The sequence below is a fragment of the Meriones unguiculatus genome, chromosome 12 (genome assembly GCF_030254825.1).
Source record: "Meriones unguiculatus strain TT.TT164.6M chromosome 12, Bangor_MerUng_6.1, whole genome shotgun sequence".
NCBI classification, from domain to species: domain Eukaryota; kingdom Metazoa; phylum Chordata; class Mammalia; order Rodentia; family Muridae; genus Meriones; species Meriones unguiculatus.
In genome coordinates, this window is record NC_083360.1 from 36,590,869 (window position 1) to 36,613,920 (window position 23,052).

Below are 23,052 nucleotides of genomic sequence, written 5' to 3' on the forward strand. Positions count from 1 at the left end.
AGAAGAACCCATAGTGATTAATTCATCTTTACAGGATCATATCAGAATGCAGCAAGGCTGGCACCACATGGCATGTGGGTGGTTTTGGAAACTCCCTCACATTCCTGAGGGTGAAAACAAATACAGCAAAGGCTGTTTTGTGCTGAGGCAGGGGCCTCCTGATTTCAACTCACTCAAGAAAATAGTTACAACCTCTACAGAGAATAAATAGAGAAAGGGTAGGGTGGTGAGGCTGGTTTAGCGCAATTGTTCCCTTCTGGTAAGTTGGTCAGAGACAGGCTCAGGGGTCCAAGTCACAGGCAGGTCCCTCAAGAGCAGGCAGCACGCATTTCCCAGGAAGAAAATGGGAAGGGTACTGAGAACCAAAGTACCGAGTATCATATCTGGAAGAGGGCAGGAAAAGCCCTCTGTTTATACACAGGACCATCCCTCCCTTAACCTGATCCTGATAGGGGAAGGAGACATCCGCAAACTTGCGACAAGGAGGCGAATGGAATCGAAGATGTGCTCCCCTGGGAATCCTGGAAGCGACTGCTTAGGGGAAGGCATATCCGAGACCTGGAAAGAACATTTCCACACTGCTGAATGAACTCTGCATATACACGTAAAGATCTCCAAGCTACAAAAGAGACCTCTGGTCATGTTACCCACTGTTTGCATCTGGGAGATTTCACTGGCCAGTAGGGCTTCAGGACCCAGTTTTGAGTCCTTCCTTTTATCTTTAAGTCCTCTACTGTACGTACAGAGGACACAACACTTCCCTCAGTCAAGGCTGTCGTCATGACACAGAGGCCAAGTAGCAGAGATGACAGCACACTGCTGACCTCACCAAGCCTCTTCAATCTGATGGGAAGAATTGGACCTCAATCTCATGGGAGACCACAAACGGCAGTTCTCCCCAAGGGTGGCCTTCCCAGACCTGGGTCCCTTATGAGATGACAACAGACCAAATGTTTCTACTACATTGGGAAGGCAAAGCTTCTGGAGACAAGCTGTCGACATATGCGGCTGGGTAGTCCCCAAAGAGACTTCCAAACAGCCGAGAGGCAGTTTCCCAGCAATCTCACCTGTGACCCAGAACTGCCCTGTGACCCAGTAAATCCACATCTGGTGATAAGCAAATAGGTATTCAAACAGGTATGCGTGCACGCATGTGCCTACCAGCAATATTCACAACAGCCAAATGCTGACGGCATCCTACAGATCACTGATGGAGTATTATTTAGCCATAGGCTGGAATGAATCTCCAACAGTCACAGACCTTTTAAAATAATGTGCTCTGTAAAAGAAACCAGTCAAGAAGGGCCACAGAGTATATGACCACATTTATACCAGAAGCAAGAATAGCTAGCTAAACTAGGGAGACGGGAAGTAGGTTAGGGTGCTGGGGGCTGAGGCTGGGTGGATGGGTAAAAGTCTTCTCTGGGAGGAATGAGAAGAGTGAAGAAACCATACAATGGTAGTGACTATACACCAGTGTAGCTAACCTAGAAGCGCTGTAAACAGGTAGCTCCCCAAGCCCTGCAGGGTTCCAAGGCCTCTCTTATGTCAAGTCAAGCAATGCTGTAACAAGGAATCCCCAATGCAGAACTTTCTCCCCCATCTGAGACTCCTCTACAGAGCTGGAAGCAAATATAATCCATGACATTTCCATGCACCCAATCCCATCCTTCACGTGGGTCTGGGCCACAACTCCTGACCCATACAAAGTCCTACCTGCAATGCCCTCTCTCAGATTCACCTTCTCCACTGATGGGACACTGATCATACAGACAAGCCTTGAGCTGCCCAAGGACCCATGGCTCCCCTCTGGGCTCCTTGAACCTGTGCTGGGACTCACCCTACCCATTCAACATTACTCCCTGATGCTCGTGGCTGGTACTAGATGTTTAGAACTGAGCTTTCCAAAACACCACACCCTCTAAGGGCATCTGCCTAACTATAATTCCTGTACCAGCCAGGCTTGGCTATGAAGGTGTCCGGGAGTACTCCCCAGATGCCTTGACTTAACAGTGGTGATGGTGACCACTAAAATGTGTTAGCAAAGATGAACTTATATGGGTCTCCTCTTCCACATGTTTCTGGTCCCTGCCATCAAAGCACTCAAGGGCAGTACTTGCATTCTGAAGTTTCATGCACTCCTCCTGCAGTGAAGGAATTCTGAAAACACAGGCAGGAAGGCCACGGTGCTATTTGCGAAAGTGCCTGCCAGGTTCCTGTCATTGGGGCACTGAGACTCATATAACAAGAATCAAATATTTTGACAACATGCAACAAGAAGTCTCCAAGGTACGAAAAAAGCAGCCCACTTTTTCCTGTGTGTAGGACAGGCTCCACAGGCTGGCTCTTTTCTCAAGTAGCCCCAAGGCCACTCAGAGGCTGTGATCCCAGAAACCTGCCGGCTTGCAGGCTGAATTGGGCTGGGGGGAGGGGAGGCATGGCGGGGGAGGAAACAGCAGGAGAGCAGAGGCTAGGTGCCTGCCCATGAAGCAATATCTAGAGCTCTCAAAGCACACACAGTCAGAGTGCATCACACCAGAGTAAGAGGGCAGTCTTACTGGGAAGCGGACACTCTGAGGATGTAAAATTCCCCACCCGATTTTACAAGGGACACAGCATTGCAGTCAGCAGCACAGGCAGTGTTCAGTGGGTCTCAGGTACCAAGGCTGACTCCTCAACCCTGGTCAGTATCTCTGGTCCTATGGTGGAGATGGGCTGCCTTATAAAACCCTGGAATAAGCTTGAGTCACCTCAGTGTCCATCTAGCAGAGCAGCTGGGGGTGGGGGGCACGGAGTGTTGCATTGTTGCTCCACAAGAAGTTCTCCATTTAGAAGTATCTCTACAATTTTCCCGCACTCCAGCAAACATCATGAAGAAGCCTGGCTAGTGAAAGGATAAGACTACAGCAGAAAAAGGCATAGCTAAGACATGCAGAGTGGACTTAAATTATTACAACAGGGAGGGTACTGAGAGTGAATTATCACTGGCATCTTCATAACCATCACTACAGCACCACCATCTCAGTCAGCATTATCACCTTCATTACCACTTCTTTCATTAATGGTCACCATCATCGCTGCCACCACCACCATCATCACCACTACTGTCACTACCACCACCACAGCCGTGGTTACGACTATCACCAACATTGTCTAGAAATTGAGGGATTTTACTGACTTGAGGATGCTGAGGCCCCAGCATCCTACAATAAACCTGCATCTACCTTCAGAATTGACAACTCAGCAGGAGGGATCAGAAGGAAAGGTAATTCCACATCTAGAATGGGGCTAAGTTTTGTGCACAGTAATGTCCTGGGGTCAAAATGAAGCCTGTTAGTCTTACTGGGCCCTTCCTATTCAGCACACTCCAGCTGGCAGCATGTGGCTCATTCCCTTCCCTATCCAAATAACTAAGAGAACAAGCCCGGACAAACAGACCTGGGAACTGTTTAAAGTACAGGCTTTTTATAACACCCCAAAACATGTAGGGGTTCAAAAATCAGCTGCTTAGTCATCTATATTCTTCTGAATTTCTCTGATGTTTTGGGGATTTCTGTTTTATAACACTCATCACTAAACCTTTCCATTCAGAGATGAGAATATGCACACTAAAACTTAAATCTTAAGATCATGAGATGGCTAAGTGGTTAAAAGCACTGGCTGCTCTTCTAGAGGACCTGTGTGTGGTTTCCAGCACCCACGTGGTGACTAACAATCTTCTGCAACTCCAGAGCATCTGGCACCCTCTTCTGGATTCGGTAGGAACTAGGCACACAAGTGGTGCCCAAACATATATGCAAGCAAACTCCCTGTGCACATAAAAATTTTATTTACAAAAAACTTACATATAAAAATTTAAAATTCAATTATAAAATTTAAGATCAGTGGAGTTCTAGCATTTTCTCTACCTACTAGGGAGGAAAGAATGCCCCATTCTTCATCCAGGTAGACTAAGTACATAAGCATTCTTTTATCAAAGCATTGCTTTATCAAAACAAGATGACGTGAATTCAGATCTAAAAGCCAGGTTGCATGGCTGCCTGCACCACACCCAGGCTTCTGATATTAAATGTAGTGCAAAACTCGAGGATTTGGGAGCTGGGTGCTGACTTAACACAGGAAGCTCATCTTGAAAGAAAAGCCAGCTACAGGATAGGAATCACTGGCTCAGCTCTGTCCTCATCCTGAGCTTACCCTCTGTGTTCATTGCTGCTGCTTGGAGACAGAATCCTCATTTGCAGGAGGATTCTGAATTTCAAAAACACCTTCAGAGACTAGCTCCCAATTTTATTAGATATACATTCTTATGATACCACTATAGTTCCAAAGGATTTACAATGGCTCAAGATGCCTGTTGAAGAAAGATGGATTAATAAATCACCAACCCACTGTTTAAGTAGGAAAAGTTATTTAATTAGGAAAGTAATTTGAAAATTATACTTATGTTTATGAGAAAAATGAATTAGAGAGGATCTAAGATTAAAATAAAGTTAGTAAAGTGACCTTTTTTTTTTCCAGTAATTTAATGACAGCCAATGTCAGGATGGAAGCCATGGGGTGATACTCTCCAGTCCTGGGAGGTACACCTGTTTGACTTCAGAATGGGGCATCCCTCTGGACTGCATTCAGTCAGCTAGAAGAGCCACCTGAGCCTGAGTCTTACGTCAGGCTCCCACATACACCATAAGACACCTGCCAAGCTTTCCAAACCTCAGGAGAGATTTTGCTTCTGGAAGAAAGACTTCTGATTAATTCTTTCCAAGTACTGTCTTCAAAGAACAATCGTTAAACAAAGTGTTGTAGAGATCTGTTTCCACTGAAACCTTAGAACTCTGAATTTCCTGAAAACATTCAACTTAATGAGTACATTCTCCTATAAGAACTGAGCTGCCCAGAGTCCTTGGTCACTGCCACTCTTTCTGTCATATTGGCTGGGGTTGTTAATGGCTATAACCCAGCCTCAGAACTGTACTGGGAAGAACATGTACCTGCTAGCACTTTAACCAACTAAAATACCTTGCTGTTTGTCCAGTGACGAATCCCAGCAGGAAGAGGCAATATAACCCAGCTTTTCCTCACACCTGTCATCATCGGACACTAGGATATCACTTCCTTTCCACAGATGGCACAAGCAAATAGCCACAGCAGCCCGGTCTTGGTTCTAGCTCCCGGTTCTCAGGATCCAGGAATCTGGGTCTGCTTTGCTGAGCTTCTTTCACTCACTCTCCACTGTCTGCCCCATGTGCCTGTCTCCTTCCTCCCTCCCTCGAGAACCACCAAGCTTGTCTCTAAGGTGGCTACTGCCACCCATGAACAGCATACAGGATGTCTCGGGCACTTGGATAATATATTTGTAAATAGGACAGTTTACATACCCTGACTGCTTAATCAGACTTCTGTTCCTACAAGGATGATGTGAGAGCCCAACAGTTCTGATTCACAGAGATGACTGGCACCCTTCATAAAGGAACATTCTTGAACTGAGAAAAGTCTCACTGTTGAGCCTGCTCTTCAGTTGTGGAAACTGAGGCTCACAGAATGTAAGCACAGGTTCTGAATCACACAGCTAGCAGGTGGCAGAGGACTATGGATCAGACTACTTGATGGTCTCAAATGGCCCGCTGCACTGATCAACAGATATGACAACATATGTGAAATAAGACACTGATATGCCTCTTCAGGGTGCCCAATCCCTGCCCTGAGCCATCTTTACAGGCAAGCTTTTCACCTCTTTCTTTTCACCATTCAAATCTGCTAACAGGCTCCCATAGTGCCAAGGTACCGCTTGGATTCTAGGTCACAGCTCATTCGAGTAGAAACCGCCAAGAAAATGTCTCTCCATCACGAGTTTCAGCAAATCCAAATTCCCAGCTGGGTAACTTTGTACCTGACATTACCACCCCATCAGCTCACCTTGTCGGCCAGGGCTCCTGCCAGGGCCATCCATGGGGTCCAGCCTGCCACCACACCGGAGCCCACTTCCCACGCCATCAGGACACACGGAGCCATTGGCTGAGATGCCAAGGGCATTCATGTGCGTGGGGATGGGCTCAAAGGTGGGGTCCAGCTCCAAGATCAGCCTGTTAAGTTGCTCAATGGACTGGTCAATATCCAGGGTAGGGGAGCCTGGGGAGGGACCAGTGTTCAGCTCCGGATGTACTCCATTCACGACTCTGTCATCTGAAAATCTGGGCTGGAGTGCTTTACCAGGACAGAGCTGCTGTGTGTCGGGGGGATTTGGCCCATTGCTGATGCCTCTCTGAACAGCCACTCTGCTGCTTGCTCCCCGAGTGGGAGTGACTGGGATGTGGGGTTGGGGCTGAGCAAGGCTAGCACTGTCCACTGTACTGTGGCTGCCCAGCCTGGCCTCCCCATCTGGGGCAAAGCTGTACTGGTGAGCGGCCACCATCTGCTGCTGGCGCACCCAGGTCTGGGTAGAATAGTTGCTTTGCCCATAGGCCTGTGTGGGGGTGGGTGCAGAGGGCTTCCTCAACAGGGGCTGCAGCTGCTTTGGCTCACGGCCCCCACACATTCGTTCCCGCTCATAGAGGGAGTCCACGCCAAGGCCTAGGTCTGGAGAAAGGGCACCATTGTGATCTTCAACAACCCCGTTGCCAAAGCCATCGGACAGGAGGGAGTTCTGGCTGCTCTTGAGGCAGGTGAAGGGGCCCAGGTGGGTTGACTGTGGCCCTTCAGAGGAGGAGAGAGTACCCAGGCTGTCCACACTGTGCAGGTCATGGTGGGGCATCTCATCATCCAGAATGTCAGTCTCCCGGTCCTTTAGGGCAGCATCTCCATTCACGTGGACCTGGGCCGGCACCACGTGGCGCGTCCCACTATACTTGCTGCGCACATCAGTCATGTCTTTGTGGGAGCTTGCCGAGTCTTCCAGGCCAAACCCACTGAGAAGCTGGTCCAACTCAGCCTTCTCCTGGGGGCTCAGGCCCCTCCGTGCTCCCAGGGTTGGGCGTTCTTCTGTCTTATCAGTTCTGGCTGAGGCAGTAGAATGACCCGAGTCACTGCTGACTGACAGGGTGTGGTCACCGTGGTCAGGACTGCTAGTAGCTGGCATGCCCTGAGGGCTGCCAGGGATGCCAGAATCTGAGGCACTCTTCTTCCTCACCTTGGCATACAGGCTGCCATCCACTGGGCCTTGTGTGTGTAACACTGTAGGGAAAGTAAGGGACAGGCCGTAAGCCAGGGAGAAAAGGGAATACCACTCCCCACAGTGGCGTATGCAGCTTATCTGGACAGATGAGTCTACAAGGCAACTCAACTGTAAACGGATGCAGGCACAACTAGGCCCCCAAAACTCTACACATCCTCTGCAGAGTGAGCGTCAATAAAGAAGGATTCATATATCCAACATATGTGGCTAAAATCATTTCTGCCTTTCCAGCCTTATGTTGTTTATCATGCTGGGGATGGAACCCAGGGGCCTGTGCATGGAAGTAAGTACTTTGCCACTGAGCTATAGCCCAGCTTCATGTTTACCTACCCATGTAGAAAACCTCTCCCCACCCCCACCCCCCACCCCCCAGCCCCAATGCAAGATGTTTGGGGATTTCTCATTCTTTGAATCATTAATGTCATTATTCTGAATGCTGGAGAGCAGCCCAACCCGGAGAATCAACTTCATCTACTCCCATCTACATCTATTCTTTGTGCATTCAGAGTACTAACTGTCACTGAATCCACTATGTCACTGATAAACCTGCCATCCCATCAACATTCTGTGATGTGCTAAATCTAAATGTGCAGCTCAATGGGAAGGGAAAGTGTAGGAATGGCTCGGAGCCTACTGATACAGCACAAGATTCTTGGGTTTCATAGGCATCTGCTAACCGTCGGGACCTCAGAGCCTTCGGGGCTGACATGCACGCAGTCACTGCACAGGGAAATGTCACGAAAACAATGTGGGCAGGAAGAGCTGAACCCCACCCCCCACCCCTCTGCTGTTATTAATTAGGGCCTGCATGGCTGTATGTGGAATTCCTGGGCCACAGTCTGCTGACTGGCAGTTGTAATTGCCTTGGCCACACAGGGCGTGTCACAGCAGGAGCTTCCTAAAATAAGCTGCAGTTCACAGTCAGCACATCTTCCCTGGAAGCCTCCCCCATTTCCCGGACTTTCTGTACTGCGGAATTGTAGGCATTCCACAGCAGGGCAGCAGCTGATGGCTGGAGACCCAGGCACCTAGAATTCAACGCTTGAGCCACCATCCACCTATCTGGAGGCTACTGAGCCTATTCATGCGGCAGCTCACGAGAGACCAGCCCTGAGCATGTGCCCCATGGGCCCTCAGTACAGCTGGACACTTGGTCACACTCTGCAGCTGCTGCCTCTTTTGGGAGTTCTGGGGTCGGCTGATATGTTGGGAATGGGGCTGAGAGATATGGGGGTGGTGTGCCAAGTACTCACGCAACCCTGAGAACGCAGCTCTGAGAACGTGCTTAGCTTGGGCTCCCTCCTCAATTTTTAGCATGCAGAGCAGAGGGGACAAGGATGGAAAACACTGATGTGCAGTCTAGCCTGTAAGACCCAGCTAGGAATCACATATACAAGCTGTAAATAGACCAAGTCTTCAGAAAGAAGGCTAGTGGTGATATGCAAATACGCTGGACCTTCCTGTTGTCATTGCTTGTTTGGGAAGATCAGAGGCTCGGGAGAGTAAATAACTTAAGATCAAGCAGCTGTCAGCAGCGGGAGGCACTCCGAATCCAGGCTCCAGGGCCTAAAGGCACCTGCAGCTTGACACCACCTACCCGCACGGACAAGGCCAGGAGCGCACACACTTGAAGTTTCACTGTTGGTCCTAACTGGGAATAGTTATACAGCAAGTGACAGCGAGCCAGGTTTCAGACACAGGAGACTGAAAGCATGTGCTACACCCAGCTCTGTGATAATTAGACAAAGAAACGCCTGGAAAGATGATCCTAAATCTCAAGTCACTTGCACTCGCTAAGGTTTTTATAAATAAATGGCCCCATAAAACACGGTAACACCAGCCCATGACTCTGACCCCAGGCTCTACCAACCCGGGGGTTTACATTCCCCACCACAAAAGATGGGAATGATTCTGCATGGAGGCTGCCCTGAGAACTAATGGCTGCACACACTAAGCATCATTACAGGACCCATGGAAGCATCTGTCCCATCTGGCACTGGCATGTTTTGCTATAGGAAATTAACTACAGGAGACCCAATGCACTTCCTTCTGTTCTACAGTGTAAGAAGAAAACTGATGAGAAGTTTCTGCTCTGTAATAAAAATTACAGAGATGCCATGCTCTTACACACACACACACACACACACAGCAGAGTGGCAGACAACTACTGTTACAGTTCTCTGCACAAGGGAGGTAACCAGGGCAGATACTGGGACACATAGCTAAGGGCAGCGAGTCTGCTCGCTTTGAGGGCTGCTAAGACAGCGCATTTAGTTTCCATGAGGTCTGAAGTATGAGTTCTCCATGAATCTTAATTAAATGGTACCATGGCTTAAAAAGAAAAGGGAATGAAAGAATGAACTGTAAAAATAATCTTCTAATTTTCTAGATTAAACTGTAATACAGCCAGAAATTGTCTTCAAAAAGCTTCTAGGACTAATCCTTTAGCTGCTCCCATGCTAAGCACAGCGCGCGCACATACATACACACACACACACACACACACACACACACACACACAAAAGGACCTAGAAAATGGTAAGAGTGGGCCATTTCTTTGGCTAAGAACCATAAATCATCCTACTGTCATTTTTCTAGTAACAGAAATCTTCTTAAATTTGAGTTTAAAAAAAATTTAATTATGTTTCTGGGAGTAAGGGAGTTTGTATGAGTACACTGGTCACAGAGGCCAGCAGATCCTTTGCAGCTGGAGTTACAGGAGGTAGTGAGCCACCCCTGATGTGTTAGAAACCAAACTTGAAAGCACTGTAAGGGTGGTAGTTATGTGTTCTTATTGTTTTTGTTTTGTTTTGTTTTTCCATATAGTGTTTCTCTGTGTAGCCTTCGCTGTCCTGGAACTCATTCTGTAAACAAGGCTCACCTTGAACTCAGAGCCCCTGCCTCCTGAGTGCTGGGATTAAAGGTGCGTGCCACCCCCCACCCCCCCAGTAGGTGCTCTTAACTGCTGAGTTGTATCTACAGCCCCAAGTAAGAGAAACTGTAAAGTGACAGTAGATGCAGGAAAACGACATGATGTCTAACCCGCCTATGAGCCCGATCTCATCCTGGTCCAGTTCTGAGCCCTTGAAAGAATCTCGTAAATCCACACAGCACACACAGTGTTTGGATGTGTTCCCACAGGCAACCCCAGTGGCTGGAAAGAAAGAGCATCCAACTCTGTTGCATGTAGAGGCTCACTGTCAACATCACAAAATGTCCAAGAAATCTTCACTGAAAGCTTCTAAGCTAGCATCTCCTGCTGGAGGGATGGCAAGGACAGGGGAGCCCAGGAGGGCTGAGGAAGCTGCCCCTAGGCCACAGCTGCTCAACCACACCAGGAGGGCCCACAGGTAGGAGAGCAAGCAGCTCTGGTCCTCACTGAACCCACCCTGTTTTACCCTGTGGTAGAGGGCCAACATTTGACAAGAGGAATAAGAATCTCAGCTCTGGAAACACTAGGAGCTTAAGCTCCTAGAGGACCAGACCCTGACTCTGCCATTTCCCTGTGAAATTTCAGGTCTTCACATTCAATTTCCCCCATGGCTCCTCACTGATAAAATGCAATAATCATTCCTAGGTTCCAGTTAAGTCACTAAAACTAGAAAGCACGTACTGAAAGCACTCAGCCCATGGAGCCCCTAAAAAGGACACCCATAAGCAGTATTAAAAAGTTATTCCTATAATGGAGAAGGCCCAACAGCTCCAGCAGATTCATGGCTGTTCTCGGATGGCTGAGGAGTGTGCCTGTGTCGGGGCCTTTGCACTCACTGCTCTTGGACCCCAGAGCTCCCCATTTACCCTCATGCACTTCCCTGCTGGGTTTCTGTCTTGCACATAGCAGACACCAATGTTTGCCACTTATCTAAGCTGCTCAGCTCTGAGGCAAGGCATTTCTTCTGCTGTGCTTCTTCTGGTACTTGGGCACAAGAGAACAGCCCTGGCACCCAGTGGACATTGACTAATGGGGAGACTAACTGTCCCCAGCTTACCATCATGTCACAAAACTTGGGTCACACAGACAGCCAATAAGGGTCTAGAGGCAGACTGCCCAGCAGCCTTGGGCCACCTGCAGCCCAGCTCTCGGTGCTCTAGATAAGGATTGTTTTCCAGACAACAAACCAGGTCTGACTGTCCATGCAAAGCAGGGCTAGCAATCACTCCTCACTTTCCTGGCTGGCCTTCACTGGATGAGGAACAAACATAGAAAACAATCTAGATTCAAAACAATCTCAGGATTCCAAAAAGTTAAAGAAAATCCAAATCCCTAAATGTTAGTTCACTGTGTCCACTGAACAGGAGGCAGTAGCCAAAGGTGTAATGGGTGTGTGGCCATTCTCTGGCCAGCGTGCCCTAAACCAGAGCAATAAACATGGAGACAGTATGCAAGACAGCAGAAGCAGAATAAATGGTAGCATGCCATTTCCATGCTCATGCCCTCTTGCCACCTCTGAGGTGAACATTCCTTGCTGAAACCTACCTAGTTCTGAGCAGCAGGGTCAAGAAACCAGTCTCTCTCCTATGTACATCTGTATCTAGTGCTGTTAAGCTACATGGGCAACAAAGGCCATCCTGTGTGAATGCTAGTGCGTCTAAGATGAAGCAAAAATTGCTAAGAAGGACACAAAGAGCAACCTAGCTAGAAATGAAACTTAAGCATGAGCGCCGGCCAGTTGCATTGTCGCCTACCAACCCAAGCAGAAGCCTAGACTCCACTGCTGGAGGCCCGTAAGAGCCTGAATTAAACACTGAAGGGCGTCCATCATCCCCTAAGGCAGACAGCTCCTTATGATGTGGCTCTGGTTTGGAAACATTACAGAAACTCATGTACTTCATCCAGAACAAAGAAATGACACTGCCAAATAACTCCTATGTGGGTTGGGAGGCCCTGATGGTAACTTCTTCCATGGTTTCAAGGGAAACAAAGGGTGAGTCCCATCGTGGCTCACCCTACCCTTGCCGGGCTGCAGGGAACACAGTGTGCTCCCTAAGCTGCTGGTGTTTGAGGATGGGGTGCTGGAGGGTTCCTAGCCTTCCTTAGCATCCGTCATCTTTCGGTATCCATGAATTTCCAGAGCCCTCATACAAAATGACTTAGCATTTGTGTATACTCTATACACATCCTCCCAATGGGCTTTAAGTACCCCATGCAAACGCTGTGAAAATGGTGAGTACAGTGTCTATGGAATAAGGGCAAAAGAGAAGGGTTTCTATAAATCAAACCTAAGTTGGTTTTTTTTGTTGTTGTTGTTGTTGTTGTTCTTGCTACTGTTTTATTCTAACCCTTGATTAGTTAGTTGACTCCATGGATGCAGAATCTGAAGCTACAAGGATGACTGCTTAAACGGCAGGTTTTTAACTTTTCCCATGGCTCAAAGGACAAACACATAGAAGCACTGTGAAGCCCGCCTCATTCTGAAGATGGAGAATAGGTTCCCAGAGCCAAAGAAGAACCTGCCTAGGAACCCCAACTTTGGAGACCCAGGGACAGAAGTTCCACACATCACCATGCAAGGTAACCCTTCCATTCCGTGGCCCGTTTCCCTGTGCACTGTCACGGAGCCCAGTCAGCCTGAGAGGGCCTCCCCTTCAGGAGCAGCTTGTAAGCTGGATGGTCATGACTTCCCGGTAGCCAGGGGTGGTTATCAAACACAAACACACATATAGTACAGAATGACTTACGTTCCATGATAGTGGGGAGGTTATGGGCTGGGAGAGAACCACAGGAAACAAGGTACAGACAGGACATCTCCTTGAGGACATGACCACAAATGTCCCATCATCTCCACATGGGAGAGAGCACTCTTCCCATATCTCCCTGCCTCACACACTCACTCTCTTCCTCCCTCCTCTTTATCTCCCTTTCTCCATCCTCCTCCTCCCTCCCTGCACTCCTCAGTTGGAATCCAGGGCCTTATGTACATTGTGCAAGTGCTCTACCAAAGACTTACATCCCAGCCTCTTTTCCCGTTTTATTTTGAGACATAGTCTCACTAAATTGCCCAGGTTAGCCTTAAATTTATCCTGTGGCATGGGCAACCACTGAATTTGCAAACATACTGCCTCAGCAACCCAAAGAGCAGGAATGACAGGCTGAGCCACCATGTCCAACTCCAACCCTACCTATATAATGTGGCTTTCCCATAACCAGGGAGAGGCATTCACAAAATATTTCAAATGGGAAAGACTTCCACCACCACCAACAATAACAAGAGGAAGGGGGTGGACAGATAAAACAGCAGTTAAGAACATGTAGGCCTGAGTTCAGTTCCTAGTACCCACACATCAGGCAGCTCACAACGGCCTGTAACTCCAGCTCCAAGGAACCCCTGTCCTGTAAGTCAGTTGATACTGAAGGACAAACAGCTGTCCCTGTGACCCCAGGGAAGGGAAGGGAAAGGGGAAGGGAAGGGAAAAAGGAAGGGAAGGGAAAAGGGAAGGGAAAAGGGAATGGAAGGGAACGGAAGGGAATGGAAAGGAAGGAAAAGGAAAGGAAAGGAAAAACAAACTCTCTTGGTTCCTTCAGATTGCATTCCAATCCCAACCAAACACAAAATCAGCATTTTAAGTTTGGAAAGGAATGTTTTCTCTAGCTTCCACAGATAAAGTACCCAAACTATGCAACATTCATACTCCTACATGCTCAGTCCCTGGAGACCACTCAGCATGCTGGGTTTTCCTCCCTAACTCTCGAGATGGCTGATCACACCAGGTTAGAACTCAGTGTTTTCAATGCACTTGGGCTGATGGTCAGTTTAGTGTTCAGCTTCCTAAACTGAACCTATAGATGTGTTTCTGTTCTCTCATTTAATGCACTTGAGTTCTGTTCCTGGCTTGGGCTTCTCAGCCTCCACATCTGGGAGCTCTTCCCGGATCCTAAAGGAAAAGGCAGATTTTCCACAGTGGCTATCACCCACTCATGTCTCTAGGCTGCTCTAAAGTGACTCACTCAAGGCCACCCAGTTGAATCAACTCAAGACCCAAATAGTGAGATAAGTGGAGGCAGGCACAGGTCTCCATCCTATAACCCTACGAGCAGCAGCGCTCCCAGGAGGCCTGTAGGAAGAAGAAAAGACTGGTCGTAAGAAGAAATGGCCACCACCAGCCTGGATGTGTGTCTGCAGACTATACTGGCGTGAACACAGCAGGCTCAAGGGCTGTAACTGTGGGACTCCAGGAGGGTAACATCAAGGCCAGGATACAGATCAGTGTGGCCAGGAGAGAGGAGGGCAAACTGCAAAGGGGTGTGGTGATGATTTGGCCCATGAACATTTCCATCTTGACTGGTATTAGCACTGTTGTAGAGTGTTCCTCACACAAGTGAACACTCAACAGTTTCTTCCCATTACAAACAACATGGGGAGAGCCAGACAGAAGCTAGGCTCAGGGTGACAGGTCCCATCCTGCTCTGTTGGCCCTTTCCTCTTCTAAGTTTCCTGTTAAGGTCCATCTCTCTCTCTTCTTCTTTGTTTCCTCCTTGAAAGCGTAAGATGTCACTGCTGGAGTAGCCAGCAAGGTCCCTTCCTTCTTGTATCTCTAAGGGTGGAATGTCATTGCTGGGATAGCCAGGATGGCCCCTGCTGGCAAAGAGCATCTTTGTAAGTTTTCACTGAAGAAATTTATATGTAGCGTTACTCCCTTCTTCATTTCTGGCAATAATCATTCTGAGTGGCCACAGTTCTGTGACCTCAGGTGAACTGCTCACTCTCTCTGTGCCTCATTTTCCTTGTGTGTAAAACAGTAACCTAGAAGGAGGCACTAGATGACAACTCCTCAGATTTAACAACATCTACATGGCGGGTGTGCCACACTAGAGAACATCCTTCGTTTTGTTCTCTGGAGCTCAGAACTCCTGATCTCATGTGAAACTTCACTTGTGTCCCCTCAGGGCCCAGAGCTAGGTGAACAGATACTCTATAGCACCTAAACAAAAAGCCTGCCTTGGGAACTACACTGATGAATTGCTTCTTAAGATAAATCTATTAAGCCATGGGTTGGGCTGTGGGACCGGAGAGATGGCTCAGGGGTTCTGAGCAGTTGCTGTTGTTGCAGAGGTCCAGGGTTCAGTTCCCAGCACTTACAGCTACCTGACGGCACAGAACTGTCTGCTACTCCAGTTCCATGAGATCCAGCACCCTCTTCTGCGTCCAAGGGCATTGCATGCATGTTGTGTGTGTGTATATATATATACACACACATGCAGGCAAAACATTCATACACATACAATAAAATCTTTGAATAAGGATTTACTTTTCAATTTGCCAAAAAGTTCTTTGACTAGGTAGCATGATTTTATTCACCCCACCCCCACTGGCTATAAAGCCAAGGTGACCTGTAGCCGTTACTGATATACATTCTGGTCAAACACAGTTCTCCCGGGTAGCAAAAGCATAGGAACAAAATGACTGCCACTGTACTCTGAGCACCTCGTAATACTGCCTCCTATGAGGCTAGGAACCAGCCCTAGGAAGCCCAGGACTGCTGATAACTCTGTGAGGTCATGGTACACATCTGGCTTCCCAGGGGTAGAGCCAGGAAGGCACAATGGACCCGAGGAGCCCTGAACACATATCACCTGACCTCTCCTTAGCCTTCTAGACCATTCTTCTCGACTTGCCGAGACAGCTGACAATAAATGAACCCTTGAAATTTCCAATAGACAGCATGGCTGACAGGTGGGAACTGCTTTCCAGCAGGACATTATAATGCTAGCAAGACTGGCATTGATGGGGGACCAGATTCTCTGGTCATGGGAGAGCACATCACCAAGGCTGATTCAAGGCTATGCCAGAGTACAAGACAGGGATGAGTGTTGGTACCTCTGGTCATGTCATAAGGCACCTGATTTCTTGGGGTCTAGAAGGGACTCAGGTATGGGAAGTCCCATCTTCCACCATCAGGAGATGCTAAGCCAGGACATTTCCCGGTATCATCTTTCTAATCACACACACAGACATTACCCTTTCCATTTCCTATGTACACATTTGTAACTAGAGCACTACTAGCCTTTCTGTACAACAAGCCTGGCTTTCACTTTGTTGTACCAGGGTTCTGCCTCTGTACCAATTAAATTATTTCCTAGTTTGTACTGAATTGTTTTCTATCACATAGCCACCAAGGGCTAAGCAAGATGCCTATGCATGGGTCTTAAAAATACCACCTCTAATCTACAGCATGCATATATTACTGGTAGGGTGAAATGAGCCCTTTTCCTCTTTGTAAAACAGCTGAGAGGAAAACAAACTTCCACACTGTAAAGGTTGTCTCTGTGTCTCGCCACAGGCAGAGTTCCAGAAATAACTCTCTCCTACACCATCATTCTCACTTCCTGAACCCACAAACACAAGCCAACCCTCTAAATGGCAAGGTGTGAAAGCCAGGGGCAAGGAACACACCTACAGGTGTCAGCAACAGGACACCCACTGGCAGCAACTGTCCTTGGCGCTTGACAATGAGCTCCTTGCAGGACACTGGAAAAAAACAGACAACCTTGGAAAAAACACAAATCAGGAAAGAAAGGAACAGAATCAAGAGCAGGAACAATATACACTGACACACCAGGTCAGCAGAAAGCCACCTCCCGGGAGGCGACCGTGCCCCACGCCCTACTTCAGCCTGGAGCAGCTGGGGCGCCTGGAATCTAAGGCGCCTGACTATCCCTGGGCGAGGCACCAAAATATGGCAATAAAGGAAGCTGTGGATCCCAGGGGTCTGTGGTGGCAGGTGCAAAACAGGACCAGATGCCTCCCAGCCAACAAATGCATCCCTCAACCCGCAAATGCTGGTCACGGGGTTGCAGTGCCCATTCTAGCACCTTCTGGCCCAGCTCCCTGAAGACATTTTCAACAGAAAACAGATTCAGGCCAAGAGAAATAGAGAGTGCCCCTGGACAGACGAGCCACAGAGCCGGCCAAAAGAGCTGAACATACATCTCACAACAGACCCTTCCACCTCAGGCCACCCTGAGGGTTTCCCTCAAAGAAGCAGGTATGGCAGACCCCTCCCGCTTGCAAGCATTCCTAGACCAGCCCTGTTGGACACGTCAAGCAGGGGCTTAGGGTCCTCTCCACATTCCACTGTACAATCCCCACAGCTCTGACTAGCATCATCTCTCCCTCCAAGAGTGAACTGGCAAGTCTCAGAGAACACACCTGGAGCCTCTCAAAAGCCACAAGCAGACAAGTGCAAGCACACTCACTGCTTACCTTCCTTCTAAACACTCAACCGCTCCTTCATTACAGAAAGCCAGGCCAGTTCTAGGGGAAAACGGCTTCAGCAGCATCCCAGGTGCCTTTCTGGGGCACCTTGCCTCCCACTCCAGCTAGTGCAGAAAGTAAGAATCTCCTTGGTTGCAGGGACTTTGATTTTGCCCAGGAGGGCCCAAGCAATGTAAACACGAGGGCGGGGTTTGGTGCAATCAGGTTTAGTGAAATTTGAACTCTGCGGGCTGAGGGGCGGGCCCATGGGCCTTCACTCCACTCAGTGGCCAGCACCCAAGCACTTTACAAACGAGCTTCATCTTTTATTTGCTTTCTTTAAAAGCTCCGAACAGAAGGCCCCTACGGGACATCGCCTTGTTGGAGCTGCTTGTCGTCTGTGCTCCGTGCAGCAGAGAGGATGATGTCAATACTAACTGGGGCACAATGTACCTTTGATGTTTCTTTAGTAGATTCTTTTCCATCTCAGACCTGACTCTGTTCAACTTAGGTGGGCTTCAGCCAATGCCCTCACGCTGTGGCTGAAATCAGTCACGGCATAACCACATGCCTCTACTCTACGCTGAGAGTGCAGAGACAATCGGAGCCCCTCTGATTCCATGAGGTTCCCACGGCACAATGAGAACCCTTACACATGTCTCCAATCATTCATCGAGGAGGAGAGACAAGCCTGGGCTGTAAGTACAGGCAGAGGGCAGGATTTATCTTCAATAAATCACCAGAGACCTCAACAGGAGCACACACAGCTTACAAGATCTCAAGATAAACTCTGTTCACCCTCGGGAGAAAGGATCTCCTCCATGAAAGGACATAATGCACTTCTTGTGCAAGAAGTTCTATTAAATGTGGAATTCAGGAGAGGCTATTGAGTAACACACCTTCCCACCAAGGGAAGCAGCATCATTATTCCATTCTTCAAGCAAGGGCACTGCAATAAAGGCAGGGACTTACTAATCACTACCTGTTTTCCCTTCAAAGACTCAACATCAGAAGAAAAAAAAAAGAAAGAAAAGAAAGAAAGATTAGGAGACATTTGAATAACCTAGCTCAGGGACTAAAATGAATGCCTGTGTCCATTTAGAGCATCTGGGGCCTCTTTGAGTCAGAGCTAACTACGTCCAACTATTGCTGGGGTCCAGTCTTCCGAGGCATGAGAGCCTTGAACATAAATTTTTGCATCCCAAACCTGTACAAGAAAAACAACACTTAGGGCAGCAGCAAAAGAAAACAAGAAATGGTTCATACTCACGCGTGGTCTCTTTTCTGCAGTTGGTTCTCATAGTGAGACTGACTGGGGTTACCAGGTCTCAGGTTTTGTCCTCTATCTTTTGTGCCAGAGGGTGCTGGAGACAGCGTTATAAACAAGCCATTCCAAGTCCTCACCACCCAGCATGCACCTGGCCTCTAGTCCTGCTTTTCTGATGCTATGGACACTAGGCAGGTGTGCCAAAGTCCTCTCAGTTTCCATAGATTCCCCAGCAGCAGGTTTTGGTTACATGGGCCTGCTTAGGCTGTTAGCATTAACGTCTCATGAAACAACGTGGCCCTTTGAAGCTCTGCTGAAGTCGGGCCAGAAGGCAGCTCTGTGGCCCAGGGAGCTCTGAAAGGCATCAAACCTTTAACCTCGAGAAGTTGCAACCCTGTGCATGAAATCATATATCTAATGAAGAAAAGGCCAGAGTCGACTTCTCAAGTATCTCTGAAAGTAGTTGGCTGTTGGGCAGGAGAACGGCAAGAGGTTTAGTGTGATTCCTGTAACACAGTCCAGAAATACAGAAGACACTTCAAAAAGACAGTAAAAGATGTAAAAGCTTAAAAAGAGTAACCAATGATATCAGAGATGTAACAACATCCTAATGGCAGCACATACAAAAGAATGCTCAACACAGCATTATCCGTGACTGTGTAGAGTGGTGGTGGCCCAACTGTACATGAGCTGATGCCCTCCATGATCTACAGTGGAATGTCAGCCATGAAGAGGAATAAAGCACACATGGGAAACATGGGACAAGCAGAGTGAGTCACAGAAGACTGAATGGTTCCATTGATGTGAAATGCCAAAAATGGGGCAATCCAGACAAAGAATGAATGGTTTCCAGGAACCAGAGAGAGCAGGATCAGAAATGACTGTTGATGTATAAGGCTCCACGTGGGGGTGATAGGAATGTTCTAGACCTTGCTGGCAGGGAAGTGTCTTCTGCAGAGAGTTCTGACCTGCACAGGTAGAACTGCCGTGTTCCCCAGCAATGTGATCCCTCTGGTCCATCGGACCCCTCCCCCTGCTTCTCCACTTGGCTGCTTCCCTCACCCCTTGATATTCTCTAGATTGTTCCTCTTGAGATGGCTTCCCTGCGGCCCACAACACTGAGCCCAGAGGTTGTGCAATATCCTTCCAGCCACTGGCCCGATACCTCTCCACAACTGCCCCAAATCAGGACTCACCCATCAAACTTCATTTATCTCCAGAAGCCTACACTTCAGGGTGCCTTGTTCTCCAGCCAACGCTCTAACCAGTCCTGTGACCCATGATCAGCCTTGGTGTAAGCCCACCTTTCACAGGATCTCTTCTCCTGGAACGTCCATCTGATTGGTTCCCAGGCTCTGACTCTCTAGACCTCAGGTTGATTGTAACATTCCGGATGACATAATCTTAGCTTATCACCAAATGGAAAACTTTAGTTCCCCTAACATGGTGGCCAGTCTCTCCTTCCCACACAGCTGGGAGTATCTAGATAGCTTGCCTTCTCCATGTACCATATACACTTCAATGCACATCAGGCTCTTCCCTCAGCACAGTGGAGACAGAGCCAATGCAGACTTAAGTCCAGCACCACATTCCTATACCAAGGGTAGCATGAACCCCTGGGACTTCCTTCCCTTACCCACAGTCTAATTTTCTAAGAATGTCACCACCATGAATCCTGCATTTTTTCAGTTTCCCGTAATGAAGTATCAAAGAACTCAATGTCATCTGTCTTTGCTAACAAGATATTACTGTGTGTAAGGGAAAAACAGGCTCATTTCTGCTCTTGGGATATGGAAGTGACTTCCTGTAGACAAAATGTCCATCCTATCGGTGACAAGTCAAACAGCTGCAACAGCCAAGCATGGGCAAGACAAGCAAAAAGATAACTTGCAAGGCCTCCTCCCCTGCTTACAGGACCTGCTTTTAGCCACCCACCAGGGACAACAGCTTTCTCTGTGTTCCTGGCCCCCCTTGGGGCCTTCATCATTGAAGCCGTAGCTTTTAATCCCAGCCTTGTACACCTTCCAGTACCACTCTCTTCTGACCCAGACATCCATCAACAGTTCTGACTTGCTCTGATCAACCTTGTTTCACAGAACAAAGGGACTCCACCTGTCTTCTGCCCTGGCTAATAGGTCTCCACACAAGCTCTCCTTAGAGCAAAGAAGACTCTACCAGGACATCAGTGCACATCAAAGGGGCTCTCCACACTCCACTCTATCTACGGAGCATGCTCCACACAGGAGCACCTGTGGGAAAATGGAACACCCTGTATAAATAGATCTTTTATCCACAAAAGTAGCCAAAGCTGTTCCCACTCACAGTGCAAACCAAGCAGATCTGAGGGTCCCTGGATGCTCACTCCTTTTATACAGTAGCATAATGCTGTCATTACAATAACCTAAAATCTCCAATAGCTTGCTGGTTTAAAAAGAAGTCCAGGAGTCTTACAGTCCAAGCTAAATCTAGCTAAAGTGCAGGACACTCCCTGCCTCGACCTTTTTTCCTATTCTCATGCCAGGCCCTTCACAGGACCTATGAGACTCAAACTGCTTTTATTATCAGTCCTGGACCCTACAGCAGGAAGGCAAGACTGTTTAAATGCGGTATGTGTGCTTAATATCACAGGTCTTCTATGTGAAACTTAAAAACAAAAAAAAATTTTCAACTCTGAGCTATCAGAAAAAGGCACAGAGGGTGATGGTTTCCAACTGCCGTAAGGGTGAGCTTGACCTGCAAATAATGTTTTACATTAGAACCCAGTATGAAGAATATAAAGAGACTAAGGTAGGACCAGAGGCTGAGGGAGGATTTGGGTAGGAGGATGGCTGGAGGCAGGATGCCCCTTAAGTACCAACATGGGGTCCCACACCTGCAGAGAGCACTGACCCCGGAAACGTCACTGTTCAAAACGATGCCACCACCATCAGCAGGAGACACCTCCATAAAGTGAACATGCAAGTGGGTGGAGTCTCCCATTCCGGAGCAGCAGAGCACTGGAGGCTGGAGAGGCAGATCTCACAGGCAAGGCAGGGTGAGGGACACTTGATTACACAGAGGACCTGACTGAGAAGACGCTTCCAGCTGAACCTGTTTCTTTCTTTACAAGTGCCTCCCTTTGCCTTAAAATACATTCACAGACAAATTTTCTCTCCCTGATTCCTTAATTTATAGAGTTTTCCAAAGAGACGAATGTGTAGGACACAACCCCACAGGCTTGATCTGCAGTCCTTTCTTTGGTGTACTTTGCACCTCCAAGAGTCCTCCTTCTTAACTGGTTTCTTTAGGTGTACAGATTTTAGTAGGTTTATCCTATATTATATGTCTAATATCCACTTATGAATGAGAATATACCTTGTGTGTCTTTCTGCTTCTGAGATACCTCACTCAAGATGATCTTTTCCAGCTCCCACCATTTACCTGCAAATTTTATGATTTCCTTGGGTTTTTTTCCTGAGTAATATTCCATTTTGTAGAGGTACCATAATTTCTGTATCCATTCCTCAATTGAGGAGCATCTGGTTGTTTCCTGGTTCTGGCTATTACAAATAAAGCTGCTACAAACATGGTTGAGCAAATGTCCTTATTGTGTACTTGAGCATCTTTTGGATATATGCCTAGGAGTGATATAGCTGGATCATGAGGAAGCGCTATTCCTAATTGTCTGAGAAAGCGCCAGATTGATTTCCAAAGTGGTTGTACAAGTTTACATTTCCACCAGCGATGGAGGAGGGTTCCCCCTTTTCCACAATTTCTCTAGCATGTGTTGTTACTTGAGCTTTTGATCTTAGCCATTCTGATGGGTGTAAGGTGAAATCTCAGGGTCGTTTTGATTTGCATTTCCCTGATGACTAAGGATGCTGAGCATTTCTTTAAGTGCTTTTTGGCCATTTGATATTCCTCTGTTGAGAATTCTCTGTTTAGCTCTGTACCCCATTTTTAAATTGGGTTACTTTTAAACCTCAAAGAGAAGAGGGGAATGCCTGAGTTTTCAACTTTCAGTCAAATGTAAGCAGCATGGGAGCACGTGCTGGGGGGGGGCAGTAGATGCTACAAGGGTTGGGAGCACATGAGCCAACATACAAGAGGGAAGGACACTTGCTTTCCTCTAATCACTGTTTCCCCTCTTTCTGCTGTTTTGCAGCCAAATTCATTCCTGAACTTCACAGAAACGAGAAACACAATCTCAGGCTTGCTATTCAGAAATAAAGCTTCAATCTCAGACATTCCTGGCACTGAGAGGAAGGGTAGTCCCATGGAGGACACAGAAGAGAGTCAGACAGATCTAGAACACCGCTTTGCAGCCATTTCATGGCAGGAAACAGTAAGAAGGTGCCCAAGAGCAAACTTTTACAACACCTTGGTTTGCATACACACAGTTCACATAGAATGTGAAGCTGCAAGAGAACAGGAGCAGTTTGGAG

The 23,052-nt window shown here is 47.8% G+C and overlaps 1 protein-coding gene across 6 annotated transcripts in view; it reads right to left on the minus strand.

Annotated features, from left to right (window-relative positions):
* Nucleotides 1-23,052, minus strand: part of Tns3 (tensin 3) — a 230,275-nt gene that overhangs the window by 57,285 nt on the left and 149,938 nt on the right. For all 6 annotated transcript variants that reach the window (XM_060365655.1, XM_060365654.1, XM_060365658.1 and 3 more), the window contains one exon: nucleotides 5,914-7,167. In XM_060365655.1, coding sequence (XP_060221638.1) covers nucleotides 5,914-7,167 — 1,254 coding nt within the window. The remainder of the gene's footprint in view (nucleotides 1-5,913; nucleotides 7,168-23,052) is intronic.